Source organism: Aphelocoma coerulescens, chromosome 15 (assembly GCF_041296385.1).
Source record: "Aphelocoma coerulescens isolate FSJ_1873_10779 chromosome 15, UR_Acoe_1.0, whole genome shotgun sequence".
Taxonomy (NCBI): domain Eukaryota; kingdom Metazoa; phylum Chordata; class Aves; order Passeriformes; family Corvidae; genus Aphelocoma; species Aphelocoma coerulescens.
In genome coordinates, this window is record NC_091029.1 from 8,775,288 (window position 1) to 8,792,785 (window position 17,498).

The 17,498-nt window shown below is 38.6% G+C and overlaps 2 protein-coding genes across 5 annotated transcripts in view; one reads left to right on the top strand and one right to left on the bottom strand.

The window, feature by feature from the left end:
- PI4KA (phosphatidylinositol 4-kinase alpha) overlaps positions 1–17,498 on the bottom strand; it is a 54,691-nt gene that overhangs the window by 23,593 nt on the left and 13,600 nt on the right. For all 4 annotated transcript variants that reach the window (XM_069031129.1, XM_069031132.1, XM_069031131.1 and 1 more), the window contains exons 15-19: positions 17,063–17,158; positions 16,199–16,382; positions 15,367–15,470; positions 14,289–14,457; positions 12,249–12,299 (exon numbers count right to left, since the gene is read on the bottom strand). In XM_069031129.1, the coding sequence (XP_068887230.1) occupies positions 12,249–12,299; positions 14,289–14,457; positions 15,367–15,470; positions 16,199–16,382; positions 17,063–17,158 (604 nt within the window). The remainder of the gene's footprint in view (positions 1–12,248; positions 12,300–14,288; positions 14,458–15,366; positions 15,471–16,198; positions 16,383–17,062; positions 17,159–17,498) is intronic.
- SERPIND1 (serpin family D member 1) lies at positions 405–9,293 on the top strand. Its single transcript, XM_069031133.1, has 5 exons — positions 405–506; positions 2,524–3,392; positions 7,039–7,312; positions 8,265–8,409; positions 8,800–9,293. The coding sequence occupies exons 2-5, from the start codon at positions 2,540–2,542 to the stop codon at positions 8,989–8,991; spliced, it is 1,464 nt and encodes a 487-aa protein (XP_068887234.1). The 5' UTR covers positions 405–506; positions 2,524–2,539; the 3' UTR covers positions 8,992–9,293.

Genomic DNA, 17,498 nt, shown 5'->3' on the forward strand with positions numbered 1-17,498 from the left:
AATAAAATCAGTCTGAGTTTAAGCTGGTGAACAGCACTATGGTAGAAAGTTGTTTGTGCAATGGAAATCTTTGCACCAATATAACACCAGCTGAAGAAGCTCCATCACAACGACAGGCCTCAAACACATTTGCACTAAGATGCTCCCCCATCCCCCATTTCATCCCCCATAGCAGCTACATGGCTTTTGTCATTAACAGTCAAGTTTATGTGCGTGCTTGACTTTGAAACTTCACATACACACTGATTTTTGCTCAAAGATCTTCCTCAAAAGGGAACAAGTACCTGCAAAGCCATAAAAGTAGTTCAACAAACAACAGAGAATTCAGCAAAGATCACTAGGCAAGGGAGGGATTTTGGCTGACGAAGTAAGTTTAGCAGTGTTTGGTTTAGAGAATGTTTACTTTGGGAGATACACAAAAAACCAGCGTCAAAGTTCAGATTTAAACCCTGCTGTTCCCTTTACTTGAGCTTTTCAACACATCCTTCCCGTACAGTGGCTTAAAGGTAAGCTTCATTTACCTCTCCTGTTATTTTAGGTAGATCTCACCAAAGGCATGCATATTGCAGAGAAGGGGGACATTTTGCCTGTGTAAGTGCAGCTAAACAAAAACTGAACTTTGGTGAAGATGAGAATGTAAAGCTGGGAATACAGACACCAAATTCTGCTGTGCCAAGAGCAGAAAATGTTTATCAGTGGTTACTGGACAAAGTATCTCAGCCGTAAGGGCCCGACTTCTGGGGGCGGGGAAAAATCTAATGAATTTATGAAGGAACAATAAGAAAAAGACTGACTTGAGATGTTCAGTCACAGACTAAAACAACTTCATAAGCATCTTCTTTGGATCCTTCATTTTTGCAGAACAATGTATTCTTTTATATGGGAGGATCACCTTAAATGGTTTCAGGATTTTAAAGCAGATTAGTCTGGGGGAGAGTTTCAAAAATTAAACTGTCAGCTCAGTTATTTCAATCCTGTTACAACACGTTTGAAAATATTTTCCTTTAAGGTTTTATTCACTGAAATACAGGTCAGTGAACAGGTACAGGTATGTGAACCTTTATAGAACAGCTCTCTTTCCTAACTTAAAAAGCATTTTTATCAACACCTTAGTAAGATTTTTGTTTTAACTGTATTCAGTATTTTGTCCTGTATTATATTGTAAATAACTGCCTTTTTACTCAAAAAAGTGTGTCAATTGAAATTAACTTTATAAATTCATGAAGTAACTTTATAATTAAGTCTGAGAAAAACCCAAGGCCTGGCATTCAGACACCCATTCAGTTTCAGCTGACGGAGCCATTGAACACTTACATTTTGATCTCTGTCACAGGAGGGAATTACACTTTTTCATATCTTTTTAATATCACTGTAATTACTGCACCCAATATTATGGTGAAAAGTCTCTCAGACCCACTTCTTGGTAAAGGGTTTTACAGCTGAGTAAATGGAGTAAATGAGTCTGATGGATTCTTTTCAAATACATACCGAAGAAAATTTTTCATTTAAAAAATAATTTTAAAATGCAACAGTCCAATACTCAGTACATTAAGAGATTGATTAAGTTTCTGTTAGAAAAATGCAGGTTCTACTTAAATGTATTCTCAAACAAAACAGGTGAGGTTACGAATCTAGAACTGGGATCACAGTAAGCCCAGAGAAACAAAGTTCTGAAGGGAGCTCACAGAGACTTCACATCATGAAGAAAATAGAGAGCACTACGAGTTCTGCAGTGCTACAAAAAAGTAAAGTGAAACAAAACGTAACTAAGCCAAAAGCAGAATCAAGCCAATCAATCACAAGAGTGGCAGATGAGGACAGAGAGCTGCAGAAAGGGTGCACAGACATTGAGTAACATGCCTGAGTAAGGCCATGAGCAGGCCAGGACAGATGTTTATGTCCAACACTTCCCCCACTGCAGTCCCACTAATGGTACTCAGTGCAAATACACGTCTTTCTACACGCCTAGATCTCCTTTATTCACCAGATTGCTGCCTTGCTTTTCCAAAATACTCCCACAAAACTTCCATTTTTGTTGTAGCTACAGGATGTTTGTTTTTCAAATTTTTCAGTACATCTCAGCCTTCTGGTATGCTCCTGCAGGGGACTGGATCAGGAGTCCCTCTTCCGCTTACCAAATCTCAAACTTAACTTGACATTGTATTTTCAGCACACACTACTAGCACAGCTAGTGCACAGTTTAAGTGTAACAGTTTCTAAATAAAGAGTCCCATATATTTTGCATAATGAGTTTGTTACTGTTTAAATATGCCAGTAATGACTATTTGTATGGAAGAAGGTCAACCAATTCTTTGGCAGGCTGGAGGCATTGTGTAAGTAAAACCAATTACCAGTAAAACAGACTTATCCTTCTAATTGACATGTGTTCCACTAAAAAACAATGTTGTTGAATAAGGTGACTATAGACCTTCTGCTGTGACAGAAATCAGCATGGACCCAAAATCAGGAAATAGATAACTAAATTCAATTACCCTTGGCCCTCTCAACTGTGTTGTCTTCCAGGCATTCACCTGTCAGAATGAAGTTCCTATTTCAATTGCTTGCCCTTGCTCTCATCATAACCTCCACATTTTGTGGAGTCAAGGACGTCACCGAGCATTTTGAAAGCCTTAAAGGTGCACAGCCACACGAAAACGGGACTTACGTGCCAAATCTGCCACTCGAGTTCCACAGAGAAAACACCATCACTAATGACTTGATTCCTGAAGAGGAGGAGGAAGAGGATTATCTAGACCTCGACAAGATACTGAGTGAAGATGACTACAGTGATGTTATTGATGCTGCCCCACACATGGTTTCTGAAGTTCAGCAAGGAAATATTCTTGAACTGTTTCAGGGCAAAACTAGAATCCAGCGCCTCAATATCCTCAATGCAAACTTTGCCTTCAACCTTTACCGCAGTGTGGCAGACAAGGCCAGCTCCTCAGACAATATTATCATGGCTCCTGTTGGTATTTCCACTGCAATGGCTATGATTTCCCTGGGTCTGAAGGATCAAACCCAGCAGGAAGTGTTATCCGTTCTGGGCTTTCAAGACTTCATTAATGCCAGCAGCAAATACGAGCTCATGACCGTTCACAACCTCTTCCGCAAACTCACCCATCGGCTCTTCAGGCGCAACTTTGGCTACACACTGAGGTCTGTCAATGACCTTTATATTCATAAGGACTTTTCTATTCTGAATGATTTCAAAAGCAATATGAAAACATACTACTTTGCTGATGCCCAACCAGCTGATTTCTCAGATCCCAGCTTCATAGCCAAAACCAACGAACGCATCCTGAAGCTGACCAAAGGATTAATAAAGGAAGCTCTTGTGAATATAAACCCTACAACACTGATGATGATTCTTAATTGTCTTTACTTTAAAGGTAAGAGTCTGTTATTTCAATCTTAGTGAAGGATTTTCTCAGTTCGCAATGCCGTACCGTATGTCATAAGAAATCCAAAATGCAATTTAAGCCTAATCTACACTATAAAAAACCCACTGACTCCCTCACAAAGAATCTCTATTATTAGCCCATTTTTGCCTGTTTCTGTAGTACAACAATGTTCTAGTCATGCTCTGAAGCTAGTAGGTATTGTATACAGAGAGCAAATGCTTACTACTTCACAGCGAGACAGAAAAACAACATATGAATGCAGAATAGCCCCAGAGACCATGAGCTGTGTAGAAGTCTCAGATGGGGAGGTATAAATGCATTTGCAAGTTATCAGTCACATCCAGTTCTGGCATCACTGAAATGGTACAGATTGATTTCAGTTAAAGCACTTAAACATTTCTTAAGTATTCAGGATCCATATGAACAACCACAAAGAATTTCAGCTTGAAGGATGCCATTTTTTTATACGATCAGAGCATGATCCTTGTCAACAAGCCCATACAGGGGACCTAAGAAAATAACCAAAACAAACATTGTTCTTTTACAACTAAAACCACACACATTCACTACATGGAATATTTCAGTTAATTCAGCCTGAACTGTCTGCTGATATAGGCTTCTTCGTGTATTAGTATAGGCGGAACAGTTAAAGAGGCTTGAAGTAAAGACTGTGCAATATATTATTATTATAAATCCTTATTTTCAATATCTTTACATGTAAACTAAGAGCCTGTGGTGAGATTTTCAACATAAGTTATCTGCCTCAGGTTGAAAGTTTGTTAGCTTTTCAACAAACTTTTATATTTATATTAAATGAGCAAGAGGTGGGAGGTGCCAATGAAAGAAGAACTGAGGATGAAAGGAAATCGGTTACTGACTGTTTAAGATGAAAATCAGATAAAGGTGACTTAAAACATGGGTAAGGAAAGACAGATTAGCCCAAAAAGGTAACAGTGTTTGCAAGTACAACACACTCCTTTCCCTAATTCATGAAGGAGTTTATTTTTCCCCAGTTATGTCCCTACTTCCAAGAAACAAAGGCCTCTCCTACACCTGCCGTCTCAGCAGGTTACAGAAGGAACATTCCTATAAATGTACCTTTTCCCACTCACTTGCAAGGAATTACTTCCCTGAATGATGCCACTTATCTCTAAAGAGAATCTGAAGCAAAAATCCAAATAATCTCCTATTCTCAGGTGCCATCCAACAGGCACTTACTTGTATCCTTGACTGCATCTCTGACGATCACATCATACTAAATACAAGGCTTTACTGTCCGTTAGACCACCCTAAGAAAAGGACTATACAAAGTGAAACTATACAAAATGAAGGGGTTTTTTTCATAATTTGGTCAAATTTGAAATAGCCTTTTGTTTCACTCCAAAATTATTAAATACTTGTGCTACCTCACAATAACAAAAACACCATAAAAACAGATAGCTGTGGTATTGGAACTCTCGAGTTATCAAGATCAAAAAGACTTGGCTTTTTCTTCTGCCCATGAAGTCCTGTTAGTCCAAACTGCCTTGGTGCCATCTGCTGAAGGCTGTAATTTATAACCCTCAAAACAAAGAAGATCAATTCTCTATTGCTATCTCTCATTCTTTTGTCTTACAGTGACAGTCTCCTGGGAATTCTATTTTGAGTGGAACTGAACTTTTTAAAAGCAAGTTCTGCTCCTGGGTTTCTTAGTTTCCCCACTACTCCTCCTAACATGTCAAATTTTGTCCACATCTTTCCATTTACACTGTTTGCACCACTGCAGAGAAGCTCGATTAAGCCCTCAGAACTAAGAAACCTATAAGCATTTTCAGATATAGAGATATTCAGTTCAAGTGATACTGAGTAGTGGGACACTTGACAAACACTATGAGGCTTCAAGCTCCTTTTATATTAAAGACCATCAAGAAACTATTGGGAACTATTTATGCTGGTAAGAAGTACATTTTATCTTGTATAGATGTCCAGTCTACCCCCCATTTTGCACAGCAATCATTTATGAGCTTCCTATCAAGTAGAAGCTGGTTATTTTAGCCATGGCAGTTTTGGTAACTGACTAATGTTGACAGGTCCAAAATGTTCTGATTTTTTCTGAGATTCTGGTCACAAATGCAAAAGAGGAGTCACTCAATGGAGACGACATCTGCCACCACAGATGGATCCAAAAGACATCTTGGGGGAAGATTCAAACCAGAAAGTCACAGAAGTCATAAAGCGCCAGCTGGTTTCAGCTGGCCACGTAGCTCCTGCTGGGGATCAGTATTCTATCCCAAGACAAATGCATTTGCAAAACCAAATCCAAGAAAAATGTTCCCCAGCTCCTCTCTTTCACTAGGAAGAGCTGATCATGTCTCCCATGCCTCAGTGGATGGCAGTGCTGCTGAAGCTGCCCTGGCCCACAGCAGCCCCATGTCACTGGCCAGCTGGAGTCCTACACCTGTGAATTCTGCTCCCTGAAGAACAGCCACATACCGGGTTTTCCTTAGAAGTGAGACAATTTGTTTGGGAATAGCATCATCCATTTTATACCCCATACCTTTCAGACTATTAACCAGTCTGACTGCTTCTCAAACTGGTCTACATCAGCCTGACATGTGAAGGAACTATTAGAATGAAAGTTGGACTTAAGAAAGAAAAAGGCTCATTCACAGTCAATCTGGCAAAGTCAGACTAAGGAACCAATTAATGTTATATTGTAGGCTCTCCACACAGTCACATTCCTCACATACTTGCTTGCCAATGATGACCTAAATTCCTGAGGTTTTTACAGGAAATACTGGTAACCCCATTTCCACTAAAATTGTCTAGCTTTGTCTGCCCCTTAAGAAATGATGTTTATTCCAGAGCCACAGTTCTAGAAAAAGACCAACAGAACACTGTATTTAAAAAACCTTCTTTCAAATAGTTAATAAACATTTCTGGTATCCAGAGTACCTCCACATAAAAAGCTTCAAACCCTGATGGCAAAGTTTTCTGGGCTGCAAAATATGTTGGACTGCATTATTTGGGCATAAACCTGTCAGATTTCAGCAAATCTACAGGAGCCTGTTATCACATCAAACTGGATGATAGAATTAAGCAGTCAACACCCCAAGTCTTCAGGTTAAGACAGAAAATGAACCAGTCTGAATGGACTAAGGTAAGGTAATGCCTTCAGCATAGCATCTTTTACAACCTAACACAAAATGAAAACAGCCCTTGCTTAGCTTGATACACCACTAACATTCTCCGAAGGTGCCTTTGGAACTGGATTCAAGCATCCCATCTCTCAGAAAATATAGCTGGGTCAGGTGTTCTGCTAGAGGCAAACCCTAAAAAATATTTTGCATCTGTTTTAATTTTTAGGTTCCTCACAGGGAAAAACAATACACACTAACCACATTCATATTTCTGGTTTGTGTTCACCTGCTTCTGCAATTTGGAACACTCCAATCAGACAAATTTAAAGTTAGAAAGCCAAGAATTTTGAAGTCACTTAAAAACCTGTCTTTAAACTCAGGCTTCACTGAAATCAACAATCTCCTACAGTAATTCCCAATTCATGTGACTTAAAGCTTAGTGTAAACCTATTCTGGGAACATTTGATTAAACAGGGACCCTGGAGTTTTATCTGTCTTCTGCATTGTATTAACAGGAACTTGGGAGAATAAGTTTCCAGTGGAAATGACCACAAAGAGAAGTTTCCGGCTGAGCGAGAAGCAGACGGTGAAGGTGCCGATGATGCAGACCAAAGGCACCTTCCTGGCTGCCGCCGACGCCGAGCTGGACTGCAGCATCATCCAGCTGCCCTTCGTAGGCAACATCAGCATGCTCGTGGTGCTCCCACACAAACTGTCTGGAGTGAAAGCCCTTGAAAAGCAAATCACTCCTCAAGTGGTAGAAAAGTGGCAGAAGAGCATGACAAACAGGTATCTGCTGAAAAAGCACATCTTGTTAAAGTCTTAATGTATTTTCTTGATGAGATTGACAAGGGTAAGTAAAGCATGCAGAGGTTAATATATTATATTCTGATAAAAAATACTAAATGTAAACAAACCTCCAAAATTGGATTTATTGCATTAAAAATCAGGACCAGTGATCTCTCAAAATTTAAATTCCATCAAGAAATCAAGGATGATTGAGACAGAAAATTGGAATGAAGTTCTAAAATTCTTTCTATTGAGTATTTAATGATGCAGATTTAAAGAAAAAATTCTTACTGATAAAGCTTTCAGTAAGAAGGAAAAAGAGAACTGTGAAAATAACAGATTATTGGTGCAGAATAATCTTGGTCACATCAGCCTACATTCAGTTCAGCACTGAGCATTACAACAGAGCTGCGTGTAAAGGAACACATTCCATAATCAACAAAGAACATCAGAATTATGGGAGAGGAAAAATAACAAAGCCATAAAGCCTCCCTTGAGGAAGGTGGCAGAGTAGGTGTATCTGTCTTCAGACTTGATAAAAAGAGATGATTTGATGTGCTATCCAGAAATTCAACCTATTTCCGTTGTACACAAGAAGTGACAAATCTCCAGTTAAGTATTTCAGAGAATCTGACAGCTCGACACTTATTACAAGCATGCACTGAACTGCTCAAAGTCACATATCTTATACACATAAATAATGTGAACCATTATAAATGAAATATCAAATTGACAAACTAACAGTTTTTGCAGGGGAATTAATTTTTTAAAGCAGAGTTTTAAAAGTCACGATGCTCAAGTTTTGAAAGCAAAAGAACAGTCCTGTATATCTCTGTGTCCTGCTTGCTGAAGACAGCAAAAAAACCAAACCACAACAGGTCTGTAAAGCAAAGGAATCATGCACATACATATCTACTCAATGATTTTTCCTTTTTGTGTTTATTTTTACTAGAACAAGAGAAGTGGTTCTTCCTAAATTTAAGCTGGAGAAGACTTATAATTTGATTGACTATCTGAGATCCATGGGAATAGAAGAACTGTTCAATGGAAAAGGCGACTACTCTGGTATATCAGATGAGAAGGTCACCATTGACAGGGTACTTACTCCTCATTTCACCTCCTCTGTGATTAAACTCTATCACCTTGTAACATGGCAGCACAGTAATAATATTGCACAGTAAGCTAAAACAATATTTTTTCCTCATCTTTTCCGGAGGACATAGGAGGGAGGGTTGTGGGTTTGTCCTTGTCTATTCACATAATGAAGAGCGTGTTTAATCAGATGTCAAAGGCACTAAGAGTGAGAGTGTTGTGGTCAGCCAGGAACAGGCTTCTCCACAAAACAAAACCCAAAGGATTGGTGCTGTGTAGGTGTTGCCAGCAAGGGCGTGGGACGTGGAGCAGGGAAGGCCGTGAGCACATCATTCAAGTGTACTTAGGAGGGCCTCAATTTCACTTTTGTTTTCCTGTTTTGTTTGTTTGAACAGTTCAATCACCAAGGCACAATCACAGTGAATGAGGAGGGCACAGAGGCTGCAGCAATCACCACCGTGGGGTTCATGCCTCTCTCCACTCAGACCCGCTTTGTCATCGACCGCCCCTTTTTGTTCCTGATCTACGAACACCGCACCAGCTGCCTTCTGTTCATGGGCAGAGTTGCCAACCCAGCCACATCTTAAAAGCAGAGACGACCCTCCAACACTCTGTTACACATGGGCTGTATAATTACAAGTTAAAATACCAGTATCATAAAGGAAAATTTATTGTTGTATTAGCCAATACAAAAGCCGCTGGTATCAAAAGAAAATGTATTATCTACAGGTAGTTTCTCATGAATGGACTCACAGCAGTAGATAATTTGACTGCAATTTAAAATGGTTAGTGCCATGTATTGATACAAGTGTATTCACAAAGTAACTTACACTTTGTGTTTTGCATCAGTGTATAAAATGTAATCAATAAAGTATTTAGACTATCTGGATTCTTGAAATTTAGCTCTACATTTGTGCTAGGATGTCTGTTTATGATAAATAGGACGAAGGAAAACCTGAATACCTGACCAGCTATAGATGCCTAAGTCTCTCCTGGGCATTTTATACAATCTAACTTGAAAAAGATCTGATGTCTCCATTCTTTCTTTTGCTTGCATCATTTAATATTCAGTGAATACACACAATGTGTATAAACATTCAGACTGATAGACACAATAAGCATCACAGACTAGTGTAGCAAGTAAGAGGAGACAGAAATGTCTTGGAGGAATGAAATACTAAGGGACCCACTACTCTTCCCCAATCTAACTTGTATTGCTTCAATACTTTCTCTGATCTTCACTGGAAGAAGAGGTATCAGAATTACGCCAGCCTAGTAAGTGATATAAATATCCTCAGAATACCCTTTAGAGGGAAAGCAGTCAGCAAAATGCTCTTTTCACTGGCTCAGCATCACCTAATCCTCTCCACAAAAAAAAGCCATTTATAGCAATGACTCTGTTAATATTCCAATGCACTCTCCACACCTGATTTAATGGACAAAACCTTTCAAACTTTGGACTGCAAACTTTCTGAATCATTCTGGTCACAACAAAAATGGTGTTCAAATGTGTCACCATTGCAAATTATGTTACTTACCCACACTCTGTAGAATATTGCTGTCTACCTGGTACAAAGAACAGAGCTGCACCACACATTCAAATGTGAATGAACATACCAACCTCTGCACACCTTCATTTACCTCATACCTTTTAAGAAATATGCCTCACAATCCAGTGAGAGTATTTTTATCACTTTTTGCAGTATCAAATACTGTGTCAATGTATATACATTATAAATTTGTCTTATGTTAGCAACAATACACAAATAACCTATAAACCAACAGTTATTTTAAGAACTATTTTTCTTAAGAACGTGTTTTTCCAATATTAAGTTTAACTTGTTGATTTAATTTTGCTTTTATATGCTGCTGTTTGTAATTTTGCATCTACTCTGATTATATGCTGCATACACAAAGCTTTTTAACCTGTCAGCCAGTGAAATACTGGTATTAGATGATGAAATGATGAAGAGCTGATACTAAATAGGAAACACAGATGTTTCCCCCTATTCCTGTCTTTTAAGTCCACTGCAGGATGGACAATTTTCAGTACTGAAGTGCACAACAGAAATTATTAACATTCATATACACATTTTATTGTTTTATCTGTATTCAAAAAGGAAAGCACATACAAAAAAGAAAAGCATATGCAAAAGATTAAATATTCATGACCTAGGTTTAAGTAGTTTATCAATGATTGAATGAGCTGGAGCATCTGCAATACGGGTTTTTGGGACTTAAGTAAAGACAATTATTCAAGGCAAAGAGGTCAAGCAGAAAAGCAAATCAGCTACTGCTGGAAACTCATGATCTTCATACATTGTGCAAGAAAGTCAAATATTTGCTTCAACAACCATAATGTAACCATTAACTCTTGCTTCAGATTCTGGCACTATCTGACTGCATTTAAAGGTCACATTGGTTAAGAAAAATGCAGTTATCCCCAGCTATTCAGAACAAATATATCATCAATAAAAACTTGAAACAGAAAAGTACTTCCACAACTTTTACATTAAGTCTCTAACAAGCACTAATCTCCTCTCAGTATGCAAGGAATGGTCCTGCTTTCACTCAAATCAGCATCACTGACAGGTGAAAAATGCCACCCACTATAACATCTCTCACAATGCAGGACTAGCTGGCTCATGCAAAAACTGAGCAACTATTGAATAACAGTGATCCAAGACATTTATAAACACATTTCTGTAAAGTTAGGAACTGGTCCTTGTGATCACTGCTGAATTTGGGGAGGGCTTATGTAGGAAACCACTGGAATAGACGTGGGAAGGAAAGGAACAGTCCTTTGATCTTTAACTAGTGCTAATTTTAGACTCTTCTCTTTGACTCTTCTCTTCAGTGAAGAGGTCTGTGGGGGCAGAGTATGAAATGAATGCTTTTTTACCTGCTTGTTAATGGATGTGCAGTATGAACAAGTTACAAGCAGGCATCCCTACTGTAAGCATGGGATACATTTTCCCCTTTTGTCCCACCAGCTGTGCAGGAAAAGTTCCACAGAACAATTCAGCTTCAAGAGGAAAAAAAGTAGCATGGAGTCTTTTGTCCTTCAGGAAGTTTCTCTATGGATCTTTTAGACATTACTTTTTTTTTTGTAAAAGCTACAGCAGTTAGGCAAATAGTCCTACTGACCTGGTAACACACCTTGGACATATCAAATTTTCTGTTGGAGATCTACATCTACAATTTTTTCCTGAATTAGCACTTCTACTTTGTTAAATGTTTTTTCACCAGAAAAAAATGACATCCAAGACTGAACACAAATATGCTTCAGAATAAATGAGTCTGGCATGGACATCAGTGTCCTTGCACATTTCAGCCTGACAGTCAGCTCTCATTTCAGAAGACACAGGACACTTACCCCCCTTCTTTATCAACGTTTTCCTTTTTTTTTCCTATTATGAAGCATTATTCACATTATTATTCACTGTGCCACCAAACTAAGACTTATTTTTCACTGCTATTAACTTTTGTTTTTCACTTCTCCTCAGGCCACAGATATGTGCTGTTTATTACACTGCATGCCAAACACTATTCAAAGTAATACTCCCTGCAGTATTATTTAGCTCAAGGATCACCTGAATTCATGGCTTGAAACAATCTAACCCCGAATCACAAAAGATTCTTCATTTTCAAGAGATTTATCATTATTAAACAAATGTTTCCCCCCTTTAGAGCAAGGTGTATTATTTTACAGTATTACTACAGTTCTCCTGGATGGTAACCCTGCACTAGCTGTAAATCAAACCATTTTGCTTGAAATAGCATCAATGTTTGATTAATGCAAGAAAAATTATTGTTTGCAACAACCCAACCACTGGATACTCACCACAGCAATGACAGGAATAAGCACACCCAGGTTCCCTGCACTACTGGAGGCCTGGAGAAGAAAAAGGAAACGATCAAAACATCTACAAAAGCATTTCTAAAGTATTTGCTATAAGACATATTTCAAGCATCAAACAATTACAACTCTGTGTCTTGCAAGGAGATGTGCACAAGGTGATCAAGAGAGCACCCACAAAATCCACAGGACTGAACACACCCTGGAATCCTTTAACAAAGCTTTTCAGGTTTTCCTCATGGACTATTGAAGGGATTTTTTCCGCTGTCAGCACACAGTCTGCAGATATTCAATAACTGCTAGAAAAATGCTAACTTTAAATGGGTGGCCACAAATAAGTGTCAAATGTTTACCAGAAGTTTCATTTTACTATCAAAATGAAGCCAAAAATAACAAGCCAGTAAAAAGACAGGATTTTCAAGAATTTATTTAAGCAGAAGGAGCAGCCTTTTCCATTGAAATATAAGAAGCATAAGGAAAATACGTATTTCCTTGGACTTTTTAGGACTTCTTAAATTGCATGCTATACAAGTGTGTTTGCTCTGGCCAAGTAGAGTATTTAAGAACTAAACACATTCACAGCACATCATTTCTCACCTTTTCTGAACAGGCAAACAGTGATGGCACAGACACCACACTGAGACATCTCCTCTCTAAAGTCTTTCCCAACCTCCCATATCCCTCCACACTGGATTTGAGAAAGAGGGAATGCTCCAGCTCCCTCCTTACAAGAGAGAGACTGCTAGCCCCACAGGGAAGAGGCAGGGAAGATGTGCTAACAGGATACAGCTTTGCATGAAGTGGAACAAACCAAAAGGAAGCAATTTAAAAAAGCAAAAACAAAGAAGGAAAGAAGAGAGCCATAGAGACACAAAGCCAAATAGTCTTCAGATGAAACAATAATGGCACAACCCAACTCAAACAAACTCCAGTTATCTTTCCTGGAGAGTCAAGATAAAGCAAAACAAAAGATGGGTCTTAAAATATTTTTGAAAGGAATAAAATAACAGCACACAAGACACACTAAGGGGTAGGGACAACTGGAGAAAGTCACCATGGTATTTTTGTTAAATTCAGGACAATCCACTGCATGTGACTCACTGCTTCAGAGTCAGAGCAGAGATGCAAACTAACTGCAATAGCCAGAACTAGGCACCAATACACAGAACTACAGAAAACTTTTCTGTTTTCTGCTTTGTTACAAAAAATTAAATATCAGCCTCTTCATAATAATACATGGCACTGAGAGCAAAGAATATGGAATGACTTCCATTCCTGGGCACACTCAGGAGACATTCATGTCAACTAATAGGAATAGCAAAAGAAAAAAAAAACCACCATGCTTTTATTTCCCCTCACAGAAGTCACTTCTGAATGGCTGAAAATAGAACAAATAAATCACTGAACATTTCAATGGTTATCTCACTGAACATTTTAATGGTTATCAAGCAAATTTTAGTGTGCTGAGAAGAGACACAGGCAAACTAGCAAAGAAAAAACTGCTTTTGTTTGAGGAGTGCAGCACATGCAGTGTTCTACCCTCTTTATCTCTTGAAAATGAAGTAAACCCGTCTTCAGAACACCTTTCATAATTTTTACTCTGCACTGAGTAGAGTGTTCTAGTGAGAACTGCTCTCAGTATCTTCACACTAAAGAAACACTGCCTCCTAGCTCAATCCACCTGAAATCTGTCATTTCTCCATTTGCAGAATTGCACAGCTTTAAGTCAGTGCAGCAGTTTGTCTCCCATACTGATTCCAAAGCATCCTGTGTTTCCCTTTGCAGCTCTGCCTCTGACACTCCAGTTCAGGCAGTGTCAGCTGAACTGCAGCTAGCCCCTGCTTTATCTGGGACACTCCACACGGCTCAGTCAGGTGTCTGAAGGCATTCTGGACCTGCATTCACACTCCAGGAGCAGAATTCACTCTCAGGCGTGGGTTTTCCCTGCGTGTCTAAGGGTGTGTTTAGCAGTGCCACCCACATAAAGCACAGCTGCACACAATTAAAAACCAGCACATATCTGACCTTCAGCGCTGGTCCTTTCTCACTTGCTCTCTCACTAGCTCTCTTTCCTTCCAGCCCAAGCTGAACAAACAGCTCCAGCAAGTTCATCAGCAGTTCATCCACAAGGTGCTCTTCCTGGATGTTGGCAGCAATGTTGGCCAGGGCGTTAATGACTGCTAAGGAGCAGTGCCTGAGGAGAAAAAACACTTATGAACAAGCAATTTCTCAGGTTTTATATTTTCAGTGCTTTCTTCATAATATTGATAGTAACTCTTGTAATAAGGCTGCTGGCATATTTTCACCCAGGTTTTCTTCTTGCTGTTTTTATGAGCAGCACATCACTTTACTGACAATTGAAATGCAATTGGTATTTAAGTGAAAAACTATTTTTAAGTTGTGCCTTTGAGGATGTTCCATTTATGATGCTGTCATAGCCACAAGGAAAGTACTTTCCTGTGGCAGACAAAAAGCAGCCAAGGGCAGTGTTTCTGTTTTGGGAAAGCTCTTGAGCAGAAGAATCAGAACTCATATAAGTTGTTGAAGCTGAGATTGCATTGTTAAAACTTACTGACAGGAACAGTCCTCTCAGCTACTCCCACACGGCACTGAAAGGTGCCCAGCCTACCCCAACTACCAACAGAGTCAGTAATAATCTTCTAGCGGGGACAACAACGCATAACTTACGTACAAAGAATTATATTGTTAATGGTTTGCATTTAATCCCTAACAAGTACCAGGACCACAAAAAACAAAACAAACCACGCTCTCAGATTTTCTGCGCTAAGAGATTAATTACTATAATTACAGATAACATAAATTATCAATGTCAATTATCTTTTACAAACACTGACTCCTTACAGAAGTAAAAGTTATCAATGCTACCTGTAGTGAGGAGCATTTTCAGGAACCTCTGCATATTGAAGTGCTATTATTTTTAAATTAATGTATTTCTTTTTAACATGAAAGAACAAAGAACAGTACGATTTACAACCTTCAAAGTTGTAAAAAATGCAAATTTCATAGTGGGAAAAACCCCAAAGCATCACAAAGGGTATTTGATACAGTTTTCATACATTTAAGGGACACAGCTAAGTGTTACCTGTATCCATGGTCCTTACAGTCTTTTGTGGCAGAGTAAACAACTGAGCTTGCTTTAACACTGATTTGCTGAAATAGATTCCACACCTCACCATAAATGTATTGCTGCAAAAAACCAAAACCAAATCCCTAAGTAAAGCTTATTCAATACAATCTCTCTAAAGAACAGCCCTGTAAATTCTAAGTTTTACCAAGTTCTTCCAGTAGATGTGCAGCCACAGCCTGAGTAATGGTTTCAGCTTCCAAGAAACAAACAGTAAAAGTGCTTTTCTGAATGTTTTTAATTGATCAAATTTTACAAAATTTATTATGCTCTTTAACTCTGCCTTCCTGATGGAAACCATTTTTTCAGGCTTCTGAGTTCTGGCAATTAATTGCTTGTTCAGAGGCACAAATGACATTTGGAAAAGGTCAGTTAATCTTTGTATAACTGAAGAAGACAATCTTCCACACTTTTAAATGTATGAAGCTACAAGCCTTTGAAAGTTAATTACTGATACAAAAAGAAAATACTCCCCACTTATTTGGGATAGACCAAGTTTAAAAACCTAATAACTTTTGAAGACATTGAGTTTGGTGGGCTTTATAGTCTTTTTTTTTTTTAAAATACTTCTATTTTCTATGGGGAGTCATCTTCTTTACAGGGACAGTACTTTACACATTGTCACAGCTTTTGTTTTCTGATTTCACAAAGACTGTACAAGTGTCTACCTGTGGTGAAGAAAAGGGAAGCTTTAAAAGCCCTCTGCAAATGCAGTTCCTAAAATACAATTCAATTTAACTAAAGGAAAGGGATCATGAACTGGCATTCTCTTGGCCAATTCTTTCCTTACATTTCCAGTGATGACCAAGCAGCCAAGCTGATCAATGATGAGTACGTCAAGATGAGAAGGTGGCTGGCAAAACTTCTGCTGTAAGATCTGCAGGATGGGTTCCATCATTTTTGGGGTGTCCCTCAGTGCCACTGCAATGTGCCCTAGAGCACGAATTGTGTGGTCAGGAATTAAATGAGCTTCCCTGTTAGGAAAACAAACAAGAACTCCAATGTGATAAATGTAACTGTTCAACAGTTATCAAGACCTCAGTCACATTTTATATAAGTAAGTAGCAGCTCCTATACATCACTAACAGCTTTAATACTGCCACATTAGAGGATATATTTGCACAAGTTGATTTTCAAAATAAAAACTAACCTCTCCCAAACTCATTATTGAAGAAATCCACACTAATCCATGAACAAACTGTTCTAAAAATAACAACAAAAAGAGGCAAAAATGATGGGCAAAATACTAAGACAGTCAGACTAGCTACTACAGAAGCCCCTCCATGAGACTTCTTGGTTGGCGAGTCTCTTAAAAGCAGAGCAAGTCAAATGCCACAAGTGACAAGATATGTTTAGACAAAAAAAGACAACTGAAGCCCGAAGAGAAACCATCACTCAGTTGAGGACTCAAAATTGGCTAATATTCACCAAAGATCTGTTGACTCAATCAGCTAAAACTGAATCCATACCTCTCAGTATGAAAACAGGCTCAGCTCTGCAAAGACTTGGCATGGGAAGATCTTGACCCAACACACAAGCCCATTAATCTCAGAGACATTTAATTCTAAAATAATGCCAGTACTTATATCTTAGAATAAGTCTCAGATTCACTGAGTGGAAGAAAAATTGATTTGATGACTGACTGACAACTTACTTATCACTCTCCTGAGAGATGTACAGACGGTTGGATAAACTGGCAAGAAAGGCCTCAACAATCACCGAATCTATAGTCAAGCCAGCTTTCAAGCACCTGGAGTAACAATGGACAGAAAAAACACAATGCATCAATAAAACATACCACTTTTAACTACTGTAAATGCATCTATATATAAGGGAAGCAGGTTTATACTGAGGAGTAAGAACTGATTGCCAAGGAACACTGCAGATACATTTTAAAAACTGAGCCGAGTTTCTACTTCTGCTTTCTCCAGAAACAATAAAGATGGGAATATGCAATAAGGTAAATTCGGAATCCACTACTTTGAAACTTTAATTCCTTGTCTCTAGTCACCAACTATTTGTCTTCCCTCTAGTTCTCTGTAGCTATCTAAAAGGGAAGAATAACCACTGTGCACACAAGTGTGTGACAA

What these genes read in the sequence shown, in the direction of transcription:
- SERPIND1 (XM_069031133.1), top strand. Translation starts at nt 2,540, where the DNA reads ATGAAGTTCCTATTTCAATTGCTTGCCCTTGCTCTCATCATAACCTCC. An exon ending in TAATTGTCTTTACTTTAAAG is followed by an intron (nt 3,393 to 7,038) that starts GTAAGAGTCTGT and finishes TTGTATTAACAG; the next exon opens with GAACTTGGGAGAATAAGTTT. An exon ending in AGAAGGTCACCATTGACAGG is followed by an intron (nt 8,410 to 8,799) that starts GTACTTACTCCT and finishes TTGTTTGAACAG; the next exon opens with TTCAATCACCAAGGCACAAT.